General features: G+C 58.1%; 2 protein-coding genes across 2 annotated transcripts; both read right to left on the reverse strand.

The window, feature by feature from the left end:
- Positions 1-640: 640 nt before the first annotated feature.
- On the reverse strand, positions 641-7,770 carry HAPLN4 (hyaluronan and proteoglycan link protein 4). The gene is made up of 6 exons (XM_046671206.1): positions 7,671-7,770; positions 6,488-6,555; positions 6,056-6,173; positions 5,413-5,775; positions 3,486-3,818; positions 641-3,104 (listed from the first exon to the last, which is right to left on the reverse strand). Exons 1-6 carry the CDS (start codon positions 7,768-7,770, stop codon positions 2,713-2,715), a joined length of 1,374 nt encoding a protein of 457 aa, XP_046527162.1. The 3' UTR covers positions 641-2,712.
- Positions 7,771-8,720: 950 nt separating this feature from the next.
- On the reverse strand, positions 8,721-16,048 carry TM6SF2 (transmembrane 6 superfamily member 2). The gene is made up of 10 exons (XM_046671104.1): positions 15,774-16,048; positions 14,050-14,153; positions 13,498-13,595; positions 13,325-13,428; positions 12,839-12,921; positions 12,111-12,235; positions 11,824-11,925; positions 11,191-11,283; positions 10,387-10,506; positions 8,721-9,436 (listed from the first exon to the last, which is right to left on the reverse strand). Exons 1-10 carry the CDS (start codon positions 15,866-15,868, stop codon positions 9,230-9,232), a joined length of 1,131 nt encoding a protein of 376 aa, XP_046527060.1. The 5' UTR covers positions 15,869-16,048; the 3' UTR covers positions 8,721-9,229.

Consider the following 16,048-nt stretch of genomic DNA (forward strand, 5'->3'; position numbering starts at 1 on the left):
CCTTTTCAAGGAAACTAAGGCCCAACTGAAGCCCTGCTTCAGATGAGTGATTTCAGTCTGTCACAGCTGATATTGAAGGATGAGCAATGAAATCGACCATCCCACTTCTACATCCTAATCAGACTTTTACACATTTTTCTTGTCTCCCTTTGTTTGTATCCCAGAAACTTTCAATGCTCCTCAGCCCACACTCCTCCCACCCCTACTCCCAGTGAAATTTTGCAACCTCTCTGCCTTCCTGGTGCAGGACTCACCTTCTAGTTTCACACACTTCATGCCCGGGGGGATTGAGAGGAACCACTGGATTTGTCAGTTACCCCATCAGGACAAGGCTGAGAAGGACAGGCTGAGACCCACAGGTGGGTGAGTGGGGACAACTCAAGGGAGAGAGTGAGGGCAAGATGGGGGAAGGGAGAGAAGAGAGAGATTTGGGGGGGGTGTAGTCAGGAGAAATGAGGGGAGACTTCACATCTGGATCATTACCAAGCACTCCCAGCTGGGAAACATTTTGTTCACCAAAATGCATTTATGAAGTAATTACCCACTGGCTGCCTCATTTACTCATTCATCAAAAAAAAAAAAACCCAACAAAGATTTATTGAGCCTCTGTTATCTACTTTGCAGTCACTGGGACCTCAGAACAGCCCTGGTGCAGAGGAGGAAACAGCTCAGGGGTTTTGTCACCTGGTTACAGAGGCAGGATTCGAACTTAAGCACATCTGGTTCCAAAACTCACAGAAGGGTTTCCTTGAGGTGGAAGTGACCATAAGGAGGGCTTCGGAGGGACCCCGGTGTTATCCAGGCAAGACCTCGGAGCTGGGGTCTCCCACGGTTGGGGTGGCCTTGTTCATGGACTGTCTCCCCAGGTGGCTCTCAACAATGAGGAATTTGACTGGGTCCTGACTCCTTAGCACAAATTGCCCCTTAGAACCTAGAGCTCAGGGTGGATTTTGAGATTTAAGGATGTTCCATCTTTCCTGGATCTCTAAGGAGGGATGTGTGTGTGCCTGTGTGCGTGTGGCGGGGGGGAGAGGGGTGTTAGGGAAAGAGAGAGGAGCTCGGTGAGAATGGGTATGTGGTCTCAGAGAGGAAAAGGGGAACTCAGTGCTTGCCCAGCTCAAAGGACCAGAGCATGCCAGTGCCTCAGTTTGCTCGTCTGTACAGCGGCAATGAAAACCCCTGGGTGTTGCAAGGGTGTCTCATGCATTGCTGCTGTCTGCGGTATAGTGAGTGCACAAACGGAGGATGTCCAGCTGCTCCAAAAGTCCAGCTGTGTCTGGGGATGCTGCCTTTGGCTGGGCCCATCTGGTGAAGGGGCAGCCATTAAGCCCTGATGGGGCGCAGTTCCAGCCCATGGTGAGAAGTTCCTGAAAGCTAGGAAGTCAGTTGTCATGGGGACAACGTTGACAGTCTCTATGGTGACAACTTGGTGGGACAAAGGAAAGCCTAGGGGACAGGTGTTCTGTTACCTCAGATACCAGAGTTTTGTTTCCATGGCAACAGCTATGGGGTCCAGGCTGCCTGGCGGTGGAGCTTGCAAGGTAGCAAGGAGCTGGGGAACAGGGCAGCCTGTTTCCATGGTGAGAGCTGGAGAACTGAATGTTGGGTCTCTCTCTGGATAGTTGGGGGGGAGGGTGGTTCCCCTGGCTGTTGGTCAGGATGGGGACGGCCAGAAGTGAAATTGTAGGTCTCTGGGGTGCAGGCGGTGAGATGTGAAATGTGTGGTATCCATGTTTACAGCTGAGGAGGGAGGCACCACCTCCACGGGTGTGACTGATGAGGGAAGGGCTGTGTGACTCTAGATGGCAGGTAGAAGCTGGGCTGGTCACCTTCGTAACAATGGCAAGAGGGGTGGCTTGTCCATAGCAAGTGACATGGATTTTATAGGTCCCTGGGCCCAAGGGGATGGTCTCTTTGGTGACAGCCAGGAAAGGGGCCATCAGGTGGGGGTGGATTTGCTCCCTTCAGAGAGATACCTGAGGGGTGGGGCGTGGCCGCCAGTCATGCAGGCCAGATGGGGGCGTGTCAGTCTGTTTTCAGGTGACAGACAAGGGTGGTCTCCCCTGGAACTGGAAGGGTGGGGCTGTTACTCAGGAAACTTCGGGGGACTCACGACGACGGGGGAAGAATGGGAGTACCCAACGTACAGTCACCGTAAGGGAGAGGACAGGGGCTCACAGACTCCATGTGACCACGGAGGCATGGTCACCTGGCGAAGTCTGAGGTTTCTGGTTTCTCTACAGGCGATGGGGAGGAGGATCCAGCGTCCAGGTGACTGTTAGGGGAACTGTCTTCGTTCTCCAGGGAGATGCAGAGGACTTGTGGCCAGTCTCCAGATAACCCCGGGGGTCCAGCCTCCAGGAGACCTCAGGAGTGGTTCCATCTGTTTCCAGGTGACCTTACGAGGCCTGGCAGATCTTCAAGGGACCTCAAGGGTCTCTTGGCCTCCAGGGGTGTGTCGAGGGAGGAGGGGAAATCCACTGTCTAGGAGAGGTGGGGCTTGGTCAGTTTCCAGGGGACTTGTCTCCCAGGACTGGCTAGTCTCTGGGGACCTCAGGGGGTGTGGCCAGTGTTCAAGGCCCTCAGGAGGCACCGCAAGGGGCGTGGCCAATCTCCAGGGGCGGAGTCCGTCTCCAGGGGACGGCAAAGCATTTGGCAAGCCGCCGAGCGCCCGCCCCAGCGGTCCGCACCCCAGCCATCTGGGCCCGGGGCCTAGACGCGCAGCGGGGTCCAGGCGGCGGGATCGCGCGCGCCTCCAGCCCAGCCACCGCCTCCGGCCCAGCCCCAGCCCCAGCCCCCGGGTGCAGGGTCCGGCGCGCCGGGAGCCCGGTAGCAGTAGACGCCGAAGAGGCGGCGCGTGGCGTCCGGAAAGCCGAGGCTGCGTACGCCTGGCCGGCGGCCGCCACAGCGCGCGCGCGGATTCACGATGGGGTAGCGCGCGCTCCCGTCGGCCAGCCAGCCCGCGGTGCAGCGGTCCAGCAGCTGCAGCTTCCACGCGGCGAACAGCTGCCCCACCTTGGCTACGGCCGCGCCGCGCGCAGCGCACGCGCGCGCTGCTCCTGAAAAGGGCACTGGCCGCAGCGGCTTCAGGAAGAACACGCGCCCTGCGAGGGGGTGGGAGAGTGGTTAGGGCCGCTACCCGGACCCCGCCTCGGGATTCAGGACGCCCTCCACCGCCTGCAGCCCAGGACCCCAGCCTCAGGATTCAAGAACACCCCTTCCCCTGCGGCCTGGGACCTCAGCCTCGGCCAGGGCAGTGTTGGTGCCAGGCGATGCCTGATTGCTACGCCGTGGCTGTCCTGGGGGAGGGATCTCCTGGTCCAGACCCCGGAGGGCCGGTGTGAGGAGGAAGGGCAGAAGAGAGATAATTGTGGGGTGGAGGGTGGGAAAGGGAGACTGAGAAGTAGCGGGACCCAGGAGAGGCCAGTCTGGGGGCAGGGCCTCATGGCCGGGGCCCGGGCTTGCAGTAGGCGGGGCCTACGCACCCGGGAGGTTGGAGGTGAAGCAGAAGGCGTCGTAGCGTTCCTCGGCATTATGGCGGTAGCCGTAGTTGCGCACGCCCCCGGAGGCGCCACCGCCGGCCCCGGCGCTCCCGGCCCCGCCCAGGCCGCCGCAGGGCTCCCGGGGCTGGCTCACCGGGTACTGCACCGAGCCGTCGCGCAGCCAGCCCGCGTTGCACCAGTCCAGGCCGTCGCGCCAGGCCGCGTGCAGCTGCTCGGCAGATGCCAGGATGCCGTCCTGCTCAGCGCATGCGCGCTGCGCCTCCATGAAGGTCAGCTTGTAGCGGCCTCCACGGGGGTGGTAAGGGAAGACCACACCTGGGAGGACACACGGGCGTCAGATCCGGCCCCCCAGCTCGCTACCCCTCGACCTGACATCTGGGGTGCTGTGTGAACTCTTCATCTTAGACCTTCCAGTCCTTCACTATGAGGCATGGCCTCAGACCTGACAATGCCTTTCCTCAGCTCACACCCGTCATGGACCCCTTTGTCTTAAGCTTGGGATTCACTTGACCCTCCTCCTTAACGTACTTAATCATGTCCACTGCCTTTCCCTTTGCTTATGTTCTCTCCACCTATTGAACTCCTATTCATCCTTCAAAACGCAGCTCCCACAACCCTCCTCCATTCAGTCCAATGTGCTTCTGAGATTCTCCCAGCACTAGGACCTTCCATCTTGTTAAGCCTTGAGTCCGTGGAGCTGGGAATGTGTATGTCCAGTGCTGACTCCCCAACACTGGAAGCCCCTGAAAGGTTGACCCTGGGGAAGGATCCCTTTGATCCTCAGCATTGTCCAGAACAATTGGTTTCCCTTCCACCTTCAGTTCTTACAAATTGTCCCTCATCGGACTCACAGTCAACTCTGCTCACAAGGGTTCTGTGTATCTGCGTTGGAGGGGCAGACCTTGGGGGTGAGTTGAGTACTCTCAGCAGATGAAGGAAGGAGCCGAAGAGGGCCAGAGAGAAGACCTGGAGCCTGACAGATAAGAGTTTGAGTCCTGGCTCTGCCACTCACTAGCATGTGCCCTGAGTAAGGCTGTCACCTCTCTGAGCCAGTTGCTCATCTGCTCGTAATAGTGTCTCTTTCAGGGTTTTTGGGAAAATTAAATGAGAGACTGCAGAGAGCTCTTCAAGCACCGGCACATAGAAAACGCCCAATAAAGGAGAGCTGCTGCTGCTGCTATTGTTGCTATTTGCTATTGTTTGGAAGTTCAGCAAGTGAGGACTCTGAAATCTTTCCTAGCATCTTCTAAGGTGGACTGAGGAAGCAAACTAAGTGGGAGAGAATTCTTCATAGAAAGCCCACCTCCCAGCTCCACGGTCAGCCAATCAGAGCATCCCATCTCCTAGCCACAGTGATTGGCTCGTGGGTGGGCATGTGACTCAAGCTGGGCCTATGAGGGACAACTCTGGGACTCTGGCTAGCACTAGGAAATCAGTTGCTAAGCTGGGAGGATGGAAGCCTGGCCCTACTTTTCCGTTCCTTCAGGGGAAAGCTGCCGGAGGAAAGCGCATCCAGGGTAGCAGAGCTGAGGGAGGGATTCCTGACATAGAGTGAGTGCCTGGATCCCACCTACCCCTGGATTTTCCAACGTCCTCACTACTGACATTTTGGACTGGATCATTCTTTGCTGTTGGGGACAACATTCTTTGCTGTGTGTTGTAGGATGTTTTGCAGCATCCCTGGCCTCTACCCACTAGATGCCACCAGCAACCTCCTTCTAGACGATGCCAATGTCCCTGGCGAGCAAAATCACCCCACATCAGAACCATTACCCTACACCTGCCTCCCCCCCCCCCCCCCCATCCTCTAAATTCCTTCAGGCCAACTTGATTTGGTTTCTGTCCCGTGCAATACTCTCCCTCTCTCCTCCCTTAGAAACGCGTGGCATCCTGCTCACGAGCTGGTTACCTTCCAGGTCGAGCTTGACCATACCAGTGTCATCCTCCAGCTCATTGGTGACCTCGCACTCATAGCGCCCATAATCCTGCAGTGTGACGTTTCGGAGAACCAGAGAGGCGTCCCCGGGCCCGTCGCCCTGCAGCTCTGCCCGCCCGCGGTAGCTGCCAAACGCCCGGTGCTGGGGGCCCAGTGCCACGAAGACATCAGCAAAGGCCAGTGGGTCCACCACCTTGGTCCACTTGAGGCGGACACCGTCGTGGCCGTGGGCCGCTGCCTCGTAGTGGTAACGGCATGGCAAGACGATGGTGCCACCTCGATGGCTGACCACCTGCCCCGGCGCTGTCTGCACCACCACTGAGCCCGACTCGCCCTCTGCGGGCGACCAAATAGGGTTCAGAAGAGGTCCTGGGGGTGGGGCTGGGGACCCTAGGGAGGGGGACCCTGAGGAGGGGATGTAGGAAGAAGACTCGGGTGGGGGTCAGGAAATCAGCTGGATAAAGGAGTTTAGGGAGGGGACTGGGGAGGGGCAGGGGACTCAGAGGGGGAGGAGCTGTGAGGAACGCCCAGCGCCCTCCCCCCTCCATGCACCCAGGCGATCACACTTGGCCACGGCTCCTGCGGGGCGAGACCCGCTTCAGCGTCCCTGACTCACCAAGCACGTGCACGACCTTCTTCCGGCCGCGCTGCGCCCCCGCGGGGGCCGTGAGCAGCAGGACTCCCCAGGCCGCGGCCCAGAGCGCGCCGGGACCGAGGGCCGCCCGAGCACACACCTGGGGGCAGCGGGGGGCTCAGTCCAGCCTCCTGGCCTTTGCCTGTCAGAGGACCAGCCCCCTGGCCTTCCTTCCCCGCGGCGAGGACTTCTCACCTGCCGAGGCTCCCAGCCGGGCCAGGACCCCAGAGGACTCCCCCAAGGAGAAGGCTGGCAGGCCCACCCTCAACCCTCCCAGGATCTCTCACCCTCGCTCCTGCGCAAAGCCCACGCCTCAGACTCACCCTCCCTTAGTCCTGCGCGGGCAACCCGCCTGACCCCCTAACCCCAACGTTGAAGGCTTGGAGTCCCGCCCCTTCTTTCTCCGGCCCAGACCCGGGACTGGGGGCGCCGGGGAGGAGCTGGAGCAGCGACAGCGGCAAGGTTATCCGTGCGCCAGGAGACTGCAGCAAACCGAGCGGGGGCGGGGTGCGGGGGGGGGGGGGCGAGGGAATGGGAGAGACAGGGGGAGGGAGAGATAGAGGGCGAGAACAGGGAAAAAGAGAAAGGCAGGGAGAGATGGAGACAGCAGGGAGAGACAGAACAGAGAGAACCAGATGGAAAGAAGAGGAAGGAAAGACGGAGCGAAAGAGATGCAGAGGGAGACAGAGATGCAGAAGGAGAGACAGAGCCTGGAAGGGAGAGAGAGAGCAAGAGGGAAAGAGACACAGAGAAGGAAACACGGGAGTAGGGAGAGACAGAGAGACTCAGAGAAAGGGAGAGAAAAGGAACCAGGAAAAAAAAAAAAAAAGGGAGAGAGAAGTCGGGAGAGACGGAGAGGGAGGAGAGGCAGAGAGTTCGAGAAAGAGGTATAAGATGAGAAGGGATGGGAAAGATCGAGACGGGGAGAGAGACTGAGGAGAGAAACACCAAGGGACCTGGATTCAGAGACACAGAGAGACAGAATCCCAGAGACGGACCTATAGGGACCCGCGCCCGCCGCCGCACTCACCATCTTGCGGGTGCGGCCCCCACCGAGCGGCCCCTTCGCGCCGAGACTGCGCTCCCCCGCACACCCAAGGAAGGACTGGGCAGATCCCTGCGGGCGGCGCAATCCCGGCGTCTGCCTGCAAGGGGAGGAGGGAAGCGGCGGTGTGTGTGTGTGGGGGGGGGCCGTTAAAGGGAAAGCGGCGGCAAGCGCTACACGGAAAGGAAACCTGGGTGCGGGTGGCGGACAAAGGACCTCGCTCGACAGTGAGTGCAGAACCAGGTCCCTGCTGGCTGGACTTGGGCCCGCGGAGGTACTCTCTGGGCCTCGGTTTAACCGTCTTTAAAATGGAGGAGGGGGCCTGATGGAGTCTTCCAACTTGGACGCCCGGCGTAGGCAGGGGGCTGAATAACCTGGGAAAGGAGCTTGGCCTGCAGATCTGTTTTCCTGTTTGTCACTGGGTGACAACGCGGGGTCCTGGGCTCTGGCACCCAAAAGGTGCTCACGCTGCAGGATGGGGGCCCCACAACAGTCACACACTCTGCAGAGGGGACACACAGCAACAGGGCCAAATCGGACTCTGCCCCTCACTGGCTGTGGGCAGTTGGAAGAGATGCTTGGTCTCTCTAAGCCTCAGTTTCCACTTCTGGGCTATGGACTGCTGGTTCTTTGGTGAAGATCCAATGGCCATGGGGTCGGCCCCGTGGCCAAGTGGTTAAGTTTGCATGCTCTGGTTCAGCGGCCCAGGGTTTCCCGGGTTTGGATCCCGGGAGTGGACATGGCCTCGTCAGGCCATGCTGAGGCGGCATCCCACATAGCACAACCAGAAGGACCTACAACTAGAATATACAACTATGTGGGGCCAGCCCCATGGCACAGTGGTTAAGTTCAGCACATTCCACTTAGGCGGCCGGGGTCTCCAGGTTCAGATCCCGGGTGCAGACCTACACGACTTGTCAGCCATGCTGTAGCAGCGCACCACATATAAAGTGGAGGAAGTATGGCACAGATGTTAGCTCAGGGCTAACCTTCCTCAAGCGAAAAAAGAGGAAGATTGGCAACAAATGTTAGCTCAGGGCTAGTCTTCCTCAGCAGTAAAAAAGAATATACAACTATGTACTGGGGGCTTTGGGGAGAAAAAGAAAAAAAAAAAGAGAAGATTGGCAACAGATGTTAGCTCAGGTGCCAATCTTTAAAAAAAAAGATCCAATGGCCAGACTACAATAGGTGCCTAATAAGCGTTGCTAGAGTGTTACTAGAGGTGGGGAGCAGGGGAGTCTGATCAAGCCCTTGACCCACTCTGCGACCCAGTCACCCCTGAGCCTGGCCCTTCGCCCAAGTTCAAAAATGGAATCAGGAAACAATGAGCCCTTCCCCCGACCCTCTGGCTGCCCCTTCACCCTCAGTTTTTCCAAAATATGAGCCAACTAGACAGCAGAGGCAAGATTCTGGGCTCTGTGGTAGAACTAGCTGGGCTGAGACTTGGTCCCTAGCTCAGCTTCAACTCCTGCAGCTCAGTTTCCCCATCTGGAATACGGGTTGAGATCCAGCATGCAGCACCCAAGGTTAGCCCCTGGCATGGTATGCAGTGGGTGGTTAATAACTGTGCCACACTATTAGTTATTATAATTTATTGACAGAGCTTGGATTTCAAAGTGACCTCAGGCAGGTCTCTGGTCCTCTCTGAGCCTCAGATTTCCCCATCTGGGAGATGGAGCCGTGCATACCAACCAAAGGCAGACTTCTGCTGTCCGGCACCTCCAGCTCCTGATGGGCACGCTGGCAGTGATAGGTAGGCCCTCATGGGGTCAGAGAAGTAGGTCCCTTGTCCCTACATCCTGAAACTCTCAGGCAGCAATATTTTGGGCATCAAGAGGGTTTTTACTAAAAGCATCCATGGCGGGGGATGATGGGTAAATTCTGGGAAAGAGTAGAAGAATCCATGTGGGATTGGTGTACCCTGACAGTTCAGCGTGGCTGTGGCCCTCTGTGCTTGGGTCTCCCATCCCACCCACAGGCCTGAAACCACCATAGCCAGGACCAAAGACACCCAGAGACATACCTCCTGCCTCTAAAAAACCCAACCCACCCTTCCTGGGGCAGGGCCTGCTAAGCATGTACACGGAGTCCTGGGGAGTCCCACGGCCCCCTCAGTGCTGCTTCTTATGGTGGGCTGGGGAGCCGGGGGGTGGGCGCAGGAAGAAGGCAGGCCACCGCAGGCAGCGATAGGCCAGCAGGTGGGGGCCCAGCGCATACAGCAGGTTGCACACGAAGAAGCAGGCCCAGGTGTCATCAGGTACACGGTAGGTGAAGGGCGTGCGCAGGTGCATGGAGGCACCCATGTGCGAGAACTGTGCCTAGTGGCCATACAGGGAGGATGGGTGTCAGGAGCCAGAAGAGAACAAGTCCTAGCATCACTGACATGCCACCCCGGGGAGCCCTGAGCGTCCCTGTCTTTGTTTCGCTGTCTCTGCTGACCTGTCTCCCCTCTCCAGTTCATCTGTCTGTCTCTAAATATCCCTGTCCCCACATGTCCTGTCTTTGTCCATCTGTCTGTGAGCCTCTCCCCAGCTGCCTGACAAGGACCATCTTCAATCCGTCTGCTGGGCCCTGTACCCAATCTCTCTGACCTGGGTCCAGCTCCTCCTCCTGCTCTTCCCCGCCCCAGGTAGATGCCCTTGACACAAAAACCTGTGGAGTCTACCTCATAGATGTCCTCCAGGTCCCCACTGTACTGGCCTGGGCCCAGGCTTTATCACTTCCCATCAGGAATCCAGAAACAGGACCCCAGCTCTGATGGGGCCCTCCACTGCTCAAACACTTCCCACAGCTCCCCATCATTCTCAGCACAAGCTCCCAAGCTCAGAGTTCAAAGCCCTCAGCATCTAGCTACCAATTTCTCTTGCCTCTGCCTTTAGCCATATTACAGTTCTGCTAAGTCATTGTCCCCGTCTGTGCCTTTCCTCATGCTGTTCCCATTCCTGGAATGCCCTTCCCTGCTGGGAGAACTCATACCCATACGTCAAAGCCCACCTCTATGCTACCTCTTCTGGGAAACCTTCTCCCTCTGGAATTCCTCTCAGCCCCTATCCCTTTCTCTCTCCAGTTCTGATCCCAAGAGGTTGGGGGTGTCTGTGTCTAGCACTTTCTCTCTCAGATTAGAGAATCCTGCGATACTGAGCTGTGGCTGGGGCCTCTGAGGGGCCCAGCATCACCTTGCCTAGGGGGTGAGCACAAAAGCAACTGATGGGCAGGTAGAAACTTTCTTCCCTAAGCACCTGCCCACCCCACCCCCGCCCCACCTCACCTGGCCAATGGCTCCAGCAAACACTAAAGCCCAGTCAGGCAGCCAGGAGCAGCCGGGAAAGATGAGGGCATAGGCAGCCAGGCCATGGAAAGGCAGCACGTAGAACATGTTCACTAGCATCTGGTGGGCACAGAGCCAATGAGTGAGCAGCTGTCCCAGCCAGGTTTCCAGAGACCCCTGAAATGGGGGCCTCAGGAAGGATCTGGCCAACCTCATACCCCACCCAGGATGGAGGCTCTCTGCACATCCCAACCCTGTGCAAATTGTTCCTCTCTTTCCCTTGGGTATCCTCCCACATACACATACATACACTGAGCCCACTCACCTTACTCCTGAAGTGGCATGTGACCCTTTCCTGGCCAATCAGAACACCCCAGCCCCCTGGCCATAATCATCAGCTCAATGGTCAGATGATAATGGGCATGTGATTCAAAGTGGGCCACTGAGAGACTGCCTGAGACTTGTGCTTAAGCTCTAGGGAAATAAGGGCTCATATTGCTCTGTGGTGGCTAAGTAGGGTAGACGGAGGCTTGGAGCTGCTCAAGGCTGCCTCTGCCATCCCACAAAGGGACTACCTGGGAGTGGAGCCCATACAAAGAAAGCAGAGCCCAGAGACAGAGCTATCTTTGATCTCCTGGATCCAGCCATACCTGAAGGCCATATCTGTGCTTTTTAGGTAGGACAATAAATTCCATTTGTGTTTCTGCCAGTCTGACTTGTGTTTCTGGCACCTGCTTCAAAGAGGCCCAGTGGATCCCCACCTGTGGCAGGACCGTGACCCTCTCCTCCCACCTGCCCTCTCACCTGCACCTTTGGATAGGCCACAGGGTCCCGCAGGTATGGCTCATACTGATAAATGTAGACAAAGCAGGCATCTGTGGGGCAGTCAAGAACCACCTGGGGTAGACAGACGAACCAACAACTGACAGACCTCACCTCAAACATCCCTCCTACAAGAAGTCTCCACCCTCCCACCCCTTGCTCTGGCCCCCCCCAACCCTGGTTCTTTCCCTCTGGCTGGGAAACCACAGATATCTTTGCTCCCCCTGGATACACTTTGGGGTTCCTCCTGCTCAGCCATCCCCACATCCTGGGCTGCCTTCTCTGCTCGACCTCCCAAGACCTTCCTATGAAGCTTTCACTCTGCCCCATGGATCCGCCTTAAAACCCCCTTCCTGTGTCAAGAGCATTCTGGGCCAAATCCCTGGGGTCAGGAGCCTAGCAGCCTAGGGAGGAAAGGGGGACATGGGAAGAAGGCTACAGGGAATGGAGTTTTGCATGGAAGACTCAGGTGAGACTCGATGAAGAACTTCTGTGGATGATCAGACAGGACAGCAGTGGCCTTTTTTCACTTGGTAAAGGAACATGTGTGGGAGGGGTGGGCTGGGGAGCAGGGCTGGAGGTGGGCGAAGTGTAGGCTGGCCAGCACAGACTCACCAGGCCCCGGAAGAGGGTAAAGAACCCAGCAAGAGTGAGGTAGATGATGAGGGCCAGGTCAACTGGGCGCTGTAGGAGGCCCTTTCTTTGTTCCTCCTGCACCTGCACATGGGGAAGCACCAGCATGAGAAGTCTGGTATCCAACAGGCACTCAATAAAGGCCCATCCCTTCTTTCCTAATGACCAAGGAGATCATTCCCAAGAGACAATGTTTTTGACCAGAGACAACTCAAATGGGGGACATTCTGGCATGTTGGCATGAGGCCTGCTAGGGGCAAGGCACTCACCACATTGGGGGTGCAGCAGGTTGGTGCCTGGGACTGGCTGAAGACCCTCACACCAGCCCAGCATGGGACCAGCACATAGGGGATGGCAAGGAAGAAGGCGGGCCTAATCTCTGAGCTGTATTTGCCTGTCATGGTAGGAGAGAGGGCGTGTCACTCAGCGAGGATCTCCCAGGCCTGGCCAGACCTGTTAGCTGTAAGTCTTGATTCTTAAATGCCATCCTTGCAGATGCTCTAACATCTCTGACGCCCCATTGCCCATAAGATGATGTCCATGCTCCTCAGCCTGCCCTGCCTCAGTTTACCTTCCAGATATGGGTACACTTCAGCTGTTCTTTGTCCCCCCTGGATATACCTTGGGGTTCCTCCTGCTCAGTCATCCCCACATCCTGGGCTGCCTTCTCTGCCTGACTTCCCCAGACCTTCCAGTGAAGCTTTCACTCTGCCCCATGGATCTGCCTTAAAACCCCCTTCCTGTGTCAAGAGCATTCTGGGCTAAATCTCTGGGGTTAGGAGCCCTGCAGCCTAGGGAGGAAGGGGGGACACGCTTCCACCCAAGAGGAAATGGGGAAGGCGGGGGCAGGCTGCTGGCTGAAGTTGTGCATAGACAGGCATGGGGGGGAGGCCCTCTACAGGCACTGGGGAGGGGATGGAGGACCCAGTGGGGACCTCCAGGTGCAGAGCAGTGACCCAGTCTGCGGGGATGGGATTCCTCAAAGCTGAGTCTTTACCAAGGATGTTTCCTGGGAGGAACACCAGGACGCTCATGACGAAGGATCCCAACCAGTAGAGTCCAAGGTTCCGGTACCTCTTCCTGGGTGATGGATGGAGAGGTGACCAGTAGACACCCGTCCCCTGATCTCAGAGCCCCAGCCAGGGCTCAGGGACCACCCTGGGCTCCTCAGCTCTGGGTCCCTCCAAGATTTGCCCAGGACAGAAGGGACAACAGGTAGTTGAATGAGGGAAGGAACAGTCACATCCTCTATCCAAGGACAGAAGTGTCTGCCCAGGCACCAGGTGGTACAAGAGAAGAGAACCGACCATCACTTACACCTGCAACATTCCCCACAACCTTCTCCTGCCACCCCTGGCTAGAGCCCTGGAGAGCCCTCCTGATTTCCCCTACAGACACTTCTGCCTCCACCCTGGCCTGGACCCCACCTGAGGACTTCACCTCCTTCCCAGGGTCTAGGCGCGAGCCCACCCACCCCGCACACCTTCTGCGGATGGCGCCGGCCATGGCCAGGTAGAGGAGGTAGTGAACAGTGCCGTCCCAATAGCAGATGAAGACTCCATGCGCGGTCCGCAGGTACGGATCGCCCTGCAAGGGCAGGCCCAGGGCTCAGACTGGCAGCGGGGCAGGGGGAATCCCAGGCCGCCCGCTACGTACCTCCTTGGTGTAGAACTCCATGAAGCCCACCGCATAGCCATCTTCCTGGAGAGCGATAAGGAGGTCTACCACCGAGGTGAAGGCGAAGACAGCGAATACTATGGGGAGAGTGGGCGTGGCACGGCCCGGGTTGGGCGGAGCCTGAGGCTGCGCTCAAGGACCCAGATTCCAAGCAAAGACTGCGCCCAACTGCTCCCAGTCCCCACTCTGTAGGTCACATGACCCACAGCCCAGCCTCATGGGGAGGCACAGTCCCTGCCTTTGGGGGTTCCCAGGTTGGGAGAGGCACTGTCCCTGCCGTCAAGGAGATTCCAGAGTGATGGGGAGGCACGGTCTTCAGGGGCTTCTGGTCTGATGGGAAGACACAGTTCCGGCTCTCAGGAGCCACAAAGTCTGAAAGGGGAGGCCCTCTGAGGTTCCCCAGTCAATGCGGGTTCTCCAATGTCTTTGAGGTTCTCCAGTCTGATGGGAGCCCCTTCAAGGGCCCTCAGTCTGATGGAGGAGGCCCTTGCTCACACGGTTCTCTTCCATAGGACCCTCCCACTGACTCACCAGCATAAAGCGGGTCGTAGTAGATCTCACCGCGGGACAAGCTGTAGATAGCCACAAATAGCAGACCCAGGATCAGGGCGCTCATCAACACCACCCCCAGGGGGCTGTGGAGGAGAAAACCAAGTCAGGGACGCCGGGCCCAGTGCTAAGGCCCCACTCCACCCTGGTGAGGGCAAGAGCAGCCTCTGGGAAGCTCCAGGTGTCAAGGCTGAAGTGTCTGTCTGTCCAGGAATGCCATTCCCTGAAACTGCCCTTTCCCATCACCAGGCTCTTGCCCCAGCTGTTTCCCTCTCCTGAAAACTCCTTCCAGAAGTCTCTTTACCATTTGGTAAACTCCTACTCATCCTTCAAGAGCCGTCTTTCATGGCTCCTCCTCCAGGAAGCCCTCCCTGACTCCTCAAAAAGAATCATTGCCTGACTTGGGCCAGGTACAAAGGGGGCATCTGTCAACACCTTCTGAGTGTATGATTTATCCTATCATTTGCTGGAATATGTTTGACTCAATTTGCTCAGTCAGTGGTTCAACAACGTGGATCCCCTCTGTGGCCAGATCCAGCTCTCACGCCTGCCAGAGGGTCTCCAGTGCTTGGCTCTGTACACCTCACTATCTGAAGCTCCCGACTCCTCTGGGCTAAAGTCCAAATGCCTCCATCAACTCCACCCCACCTCTGCCCTGATCTGTCCTCACCAACCTGATAAGGCAGGTCACCCAGTTGTACAGATAATAGAAGCCAGGTCTCTGGGCAGCCCCCAACAGGTGGGTGAACCAAGGCCCAGAGAGGGCAGGAGACCTATCCAGGGTCACACACTCTCACCTACACTCTCTCCAGGCTCCTACCTTGTGAACCCCTCTGATCCCCAGGATCCCCATCCTGCCTCCTCTGACCAACAATGACAATTATAATAACCAGATGAGACTGCACCAGAGTCTCTGCACACAAGTCGTAATCCTTAACCATAACTATGGGATGAGATCTAGGACTATGTTCATTACACAATCAAGAAACTGAGGCTCCCAGAGGCAACCTGGCTCACCCAGGGCCCACAGGGACAGAGCCAGGAATTTGTCCCTAAGGAGCCAACCCCACAGTCAAGGCTCCCTCTACTCCATGTCTTAGATTGAGCTGGGTTTGGAAGTGTGAGGAGCTTGCAGATGCCTGGTACACATTGGCTGGGGTTTCGGGTTAGGAGTCAGGGACAGGGGAGGTGGCAGAATATAGGGGAAACTGAGGCTGGGACAGGCTGTGCCAGCCCTTAAATGAAGAAAGTCTCAGACCTGAGACAGGTAATGGAGGGACCGTCTGGAAGGGGCGGTGGAGCAGAGCATATGTGTGGCAAGAGCCAGGTCACTGGAACCTTGTCTGGGGCAATACTTTGACCCTTGGCGACTTTGGAGCCGGTGCTGGGCACATCCCTGGGAAAACCCCAGAAACCCTCCAAACCCTGCCCTGTGGGGGGCTCTGCTTCTCAACTTCCCTTCTCCCCAGGCCTCAAACGTGCCACGAGCGCCCTCACTCCCACCACACAGCATCCTGGCCCGCGGGAAGGGGACTTCCGGGTGAGGGGGGTTCCTCTAGCTCAGCCTCCACCTTCTGGGGCAAGAGGCGCGCGGGGGCGCTGGGTTCGAGAGAGCCAGGCCCGCCGCCCGCGCATCCTCCCTCCCCGCCCCCACGGCCCGGCCCCGCCGCCCCCCAGGAGGCCGCCCTCGCCCTCCCGGCACGCACTGCGAGAGCGCCGAGACGTGGTTGAGCGCGTAGGACACCGGGAGGGCGCCGAGCGACAGAGCCGCAATCTTGCCGGCCAGCGGCGGGATGTCCATGGTGGCGGAGCCCGGACCACGGCTCAGCGTCGGCGCGGCCTCTAGGGCTCTCAGCAACTCCGCGGCGGCGCTCTAGGCGGGGGGGTTGCCAGGGACCCAGCCTGGCCCGGCCCCGCCCCGCGCAAAGGTCGCCCCCCGCTGCGCCCTGGTCCGGTCGCCGCAGCCGTGACCTCCCTGAGC

Source organism: Equus quagga, chromosome 9 (genome assembly GCF_021613505.1).
Source record: "Equus quagga isolate Etosha38 chromosome 9, UCLA_HA_Equagga_1.0, whole genome shotgun sequence".
In the NCBI taxonomy this organism is placed as follows: Eukaryota; Metazoa; Chordata; class Mammalia; order Perissodactyla; family Equidae; genus Equus; species Equus quagga.

What these genes read in the sequence shown, in the direction of transcription:
- HAPLN4 (XM_046671206.1), bottom strand. Translation starts at nt 7,770, where the DNA reads ATGGCCATTGGATCTTCACCAAAGAACCAGCAGTCCATAGCCCAGAAG. An exon ending in CCCGGCGCCCCCAGTCCCGG is followed by an intron (nt 6,174 to 6,487) that starts GTCTGGGCCGGA and finishes CGCTGCCCCCAG; the next exon opens with GTGTGTGCTCGGGCGGCCCT. An exon ending in GAAGGTCGTGCACGTGCTTG is followed by an intron (nt 5,776 to 6,055) that starts GTGAGTCAGGGA and finishes GGTCGCCCGCAG; the next exon opens with AGGGCGAGTCGGGCTCAGTG.
- TM6SF2 (XM_046671104.1), bottom strand. Translation starts at nt 15,868, where the DNA reads ATGGACATCCCGCCGCTGGCCGGCAAGATTGCGGCTCTGTCGCTCGGC. An exon ending in GCCGGCGCCATCCGCAGAAG is followed by an intron (nt 12,922 to 13,324) that starts GTGTGCGGGGTG and finishes TCCATCACCCAG; the next exon opens with GAAGAGGTACCGGAACCTTG. An exon ending in TTACCCTCTTCCGGGGCCTG is followed by an intron (nt 11,284 to 11,823) that starts GTGAGTCTGTGC and finishes TGTCTACCCCAG; the next exon opens with GTGGTTCTTGACTGCCCCAC.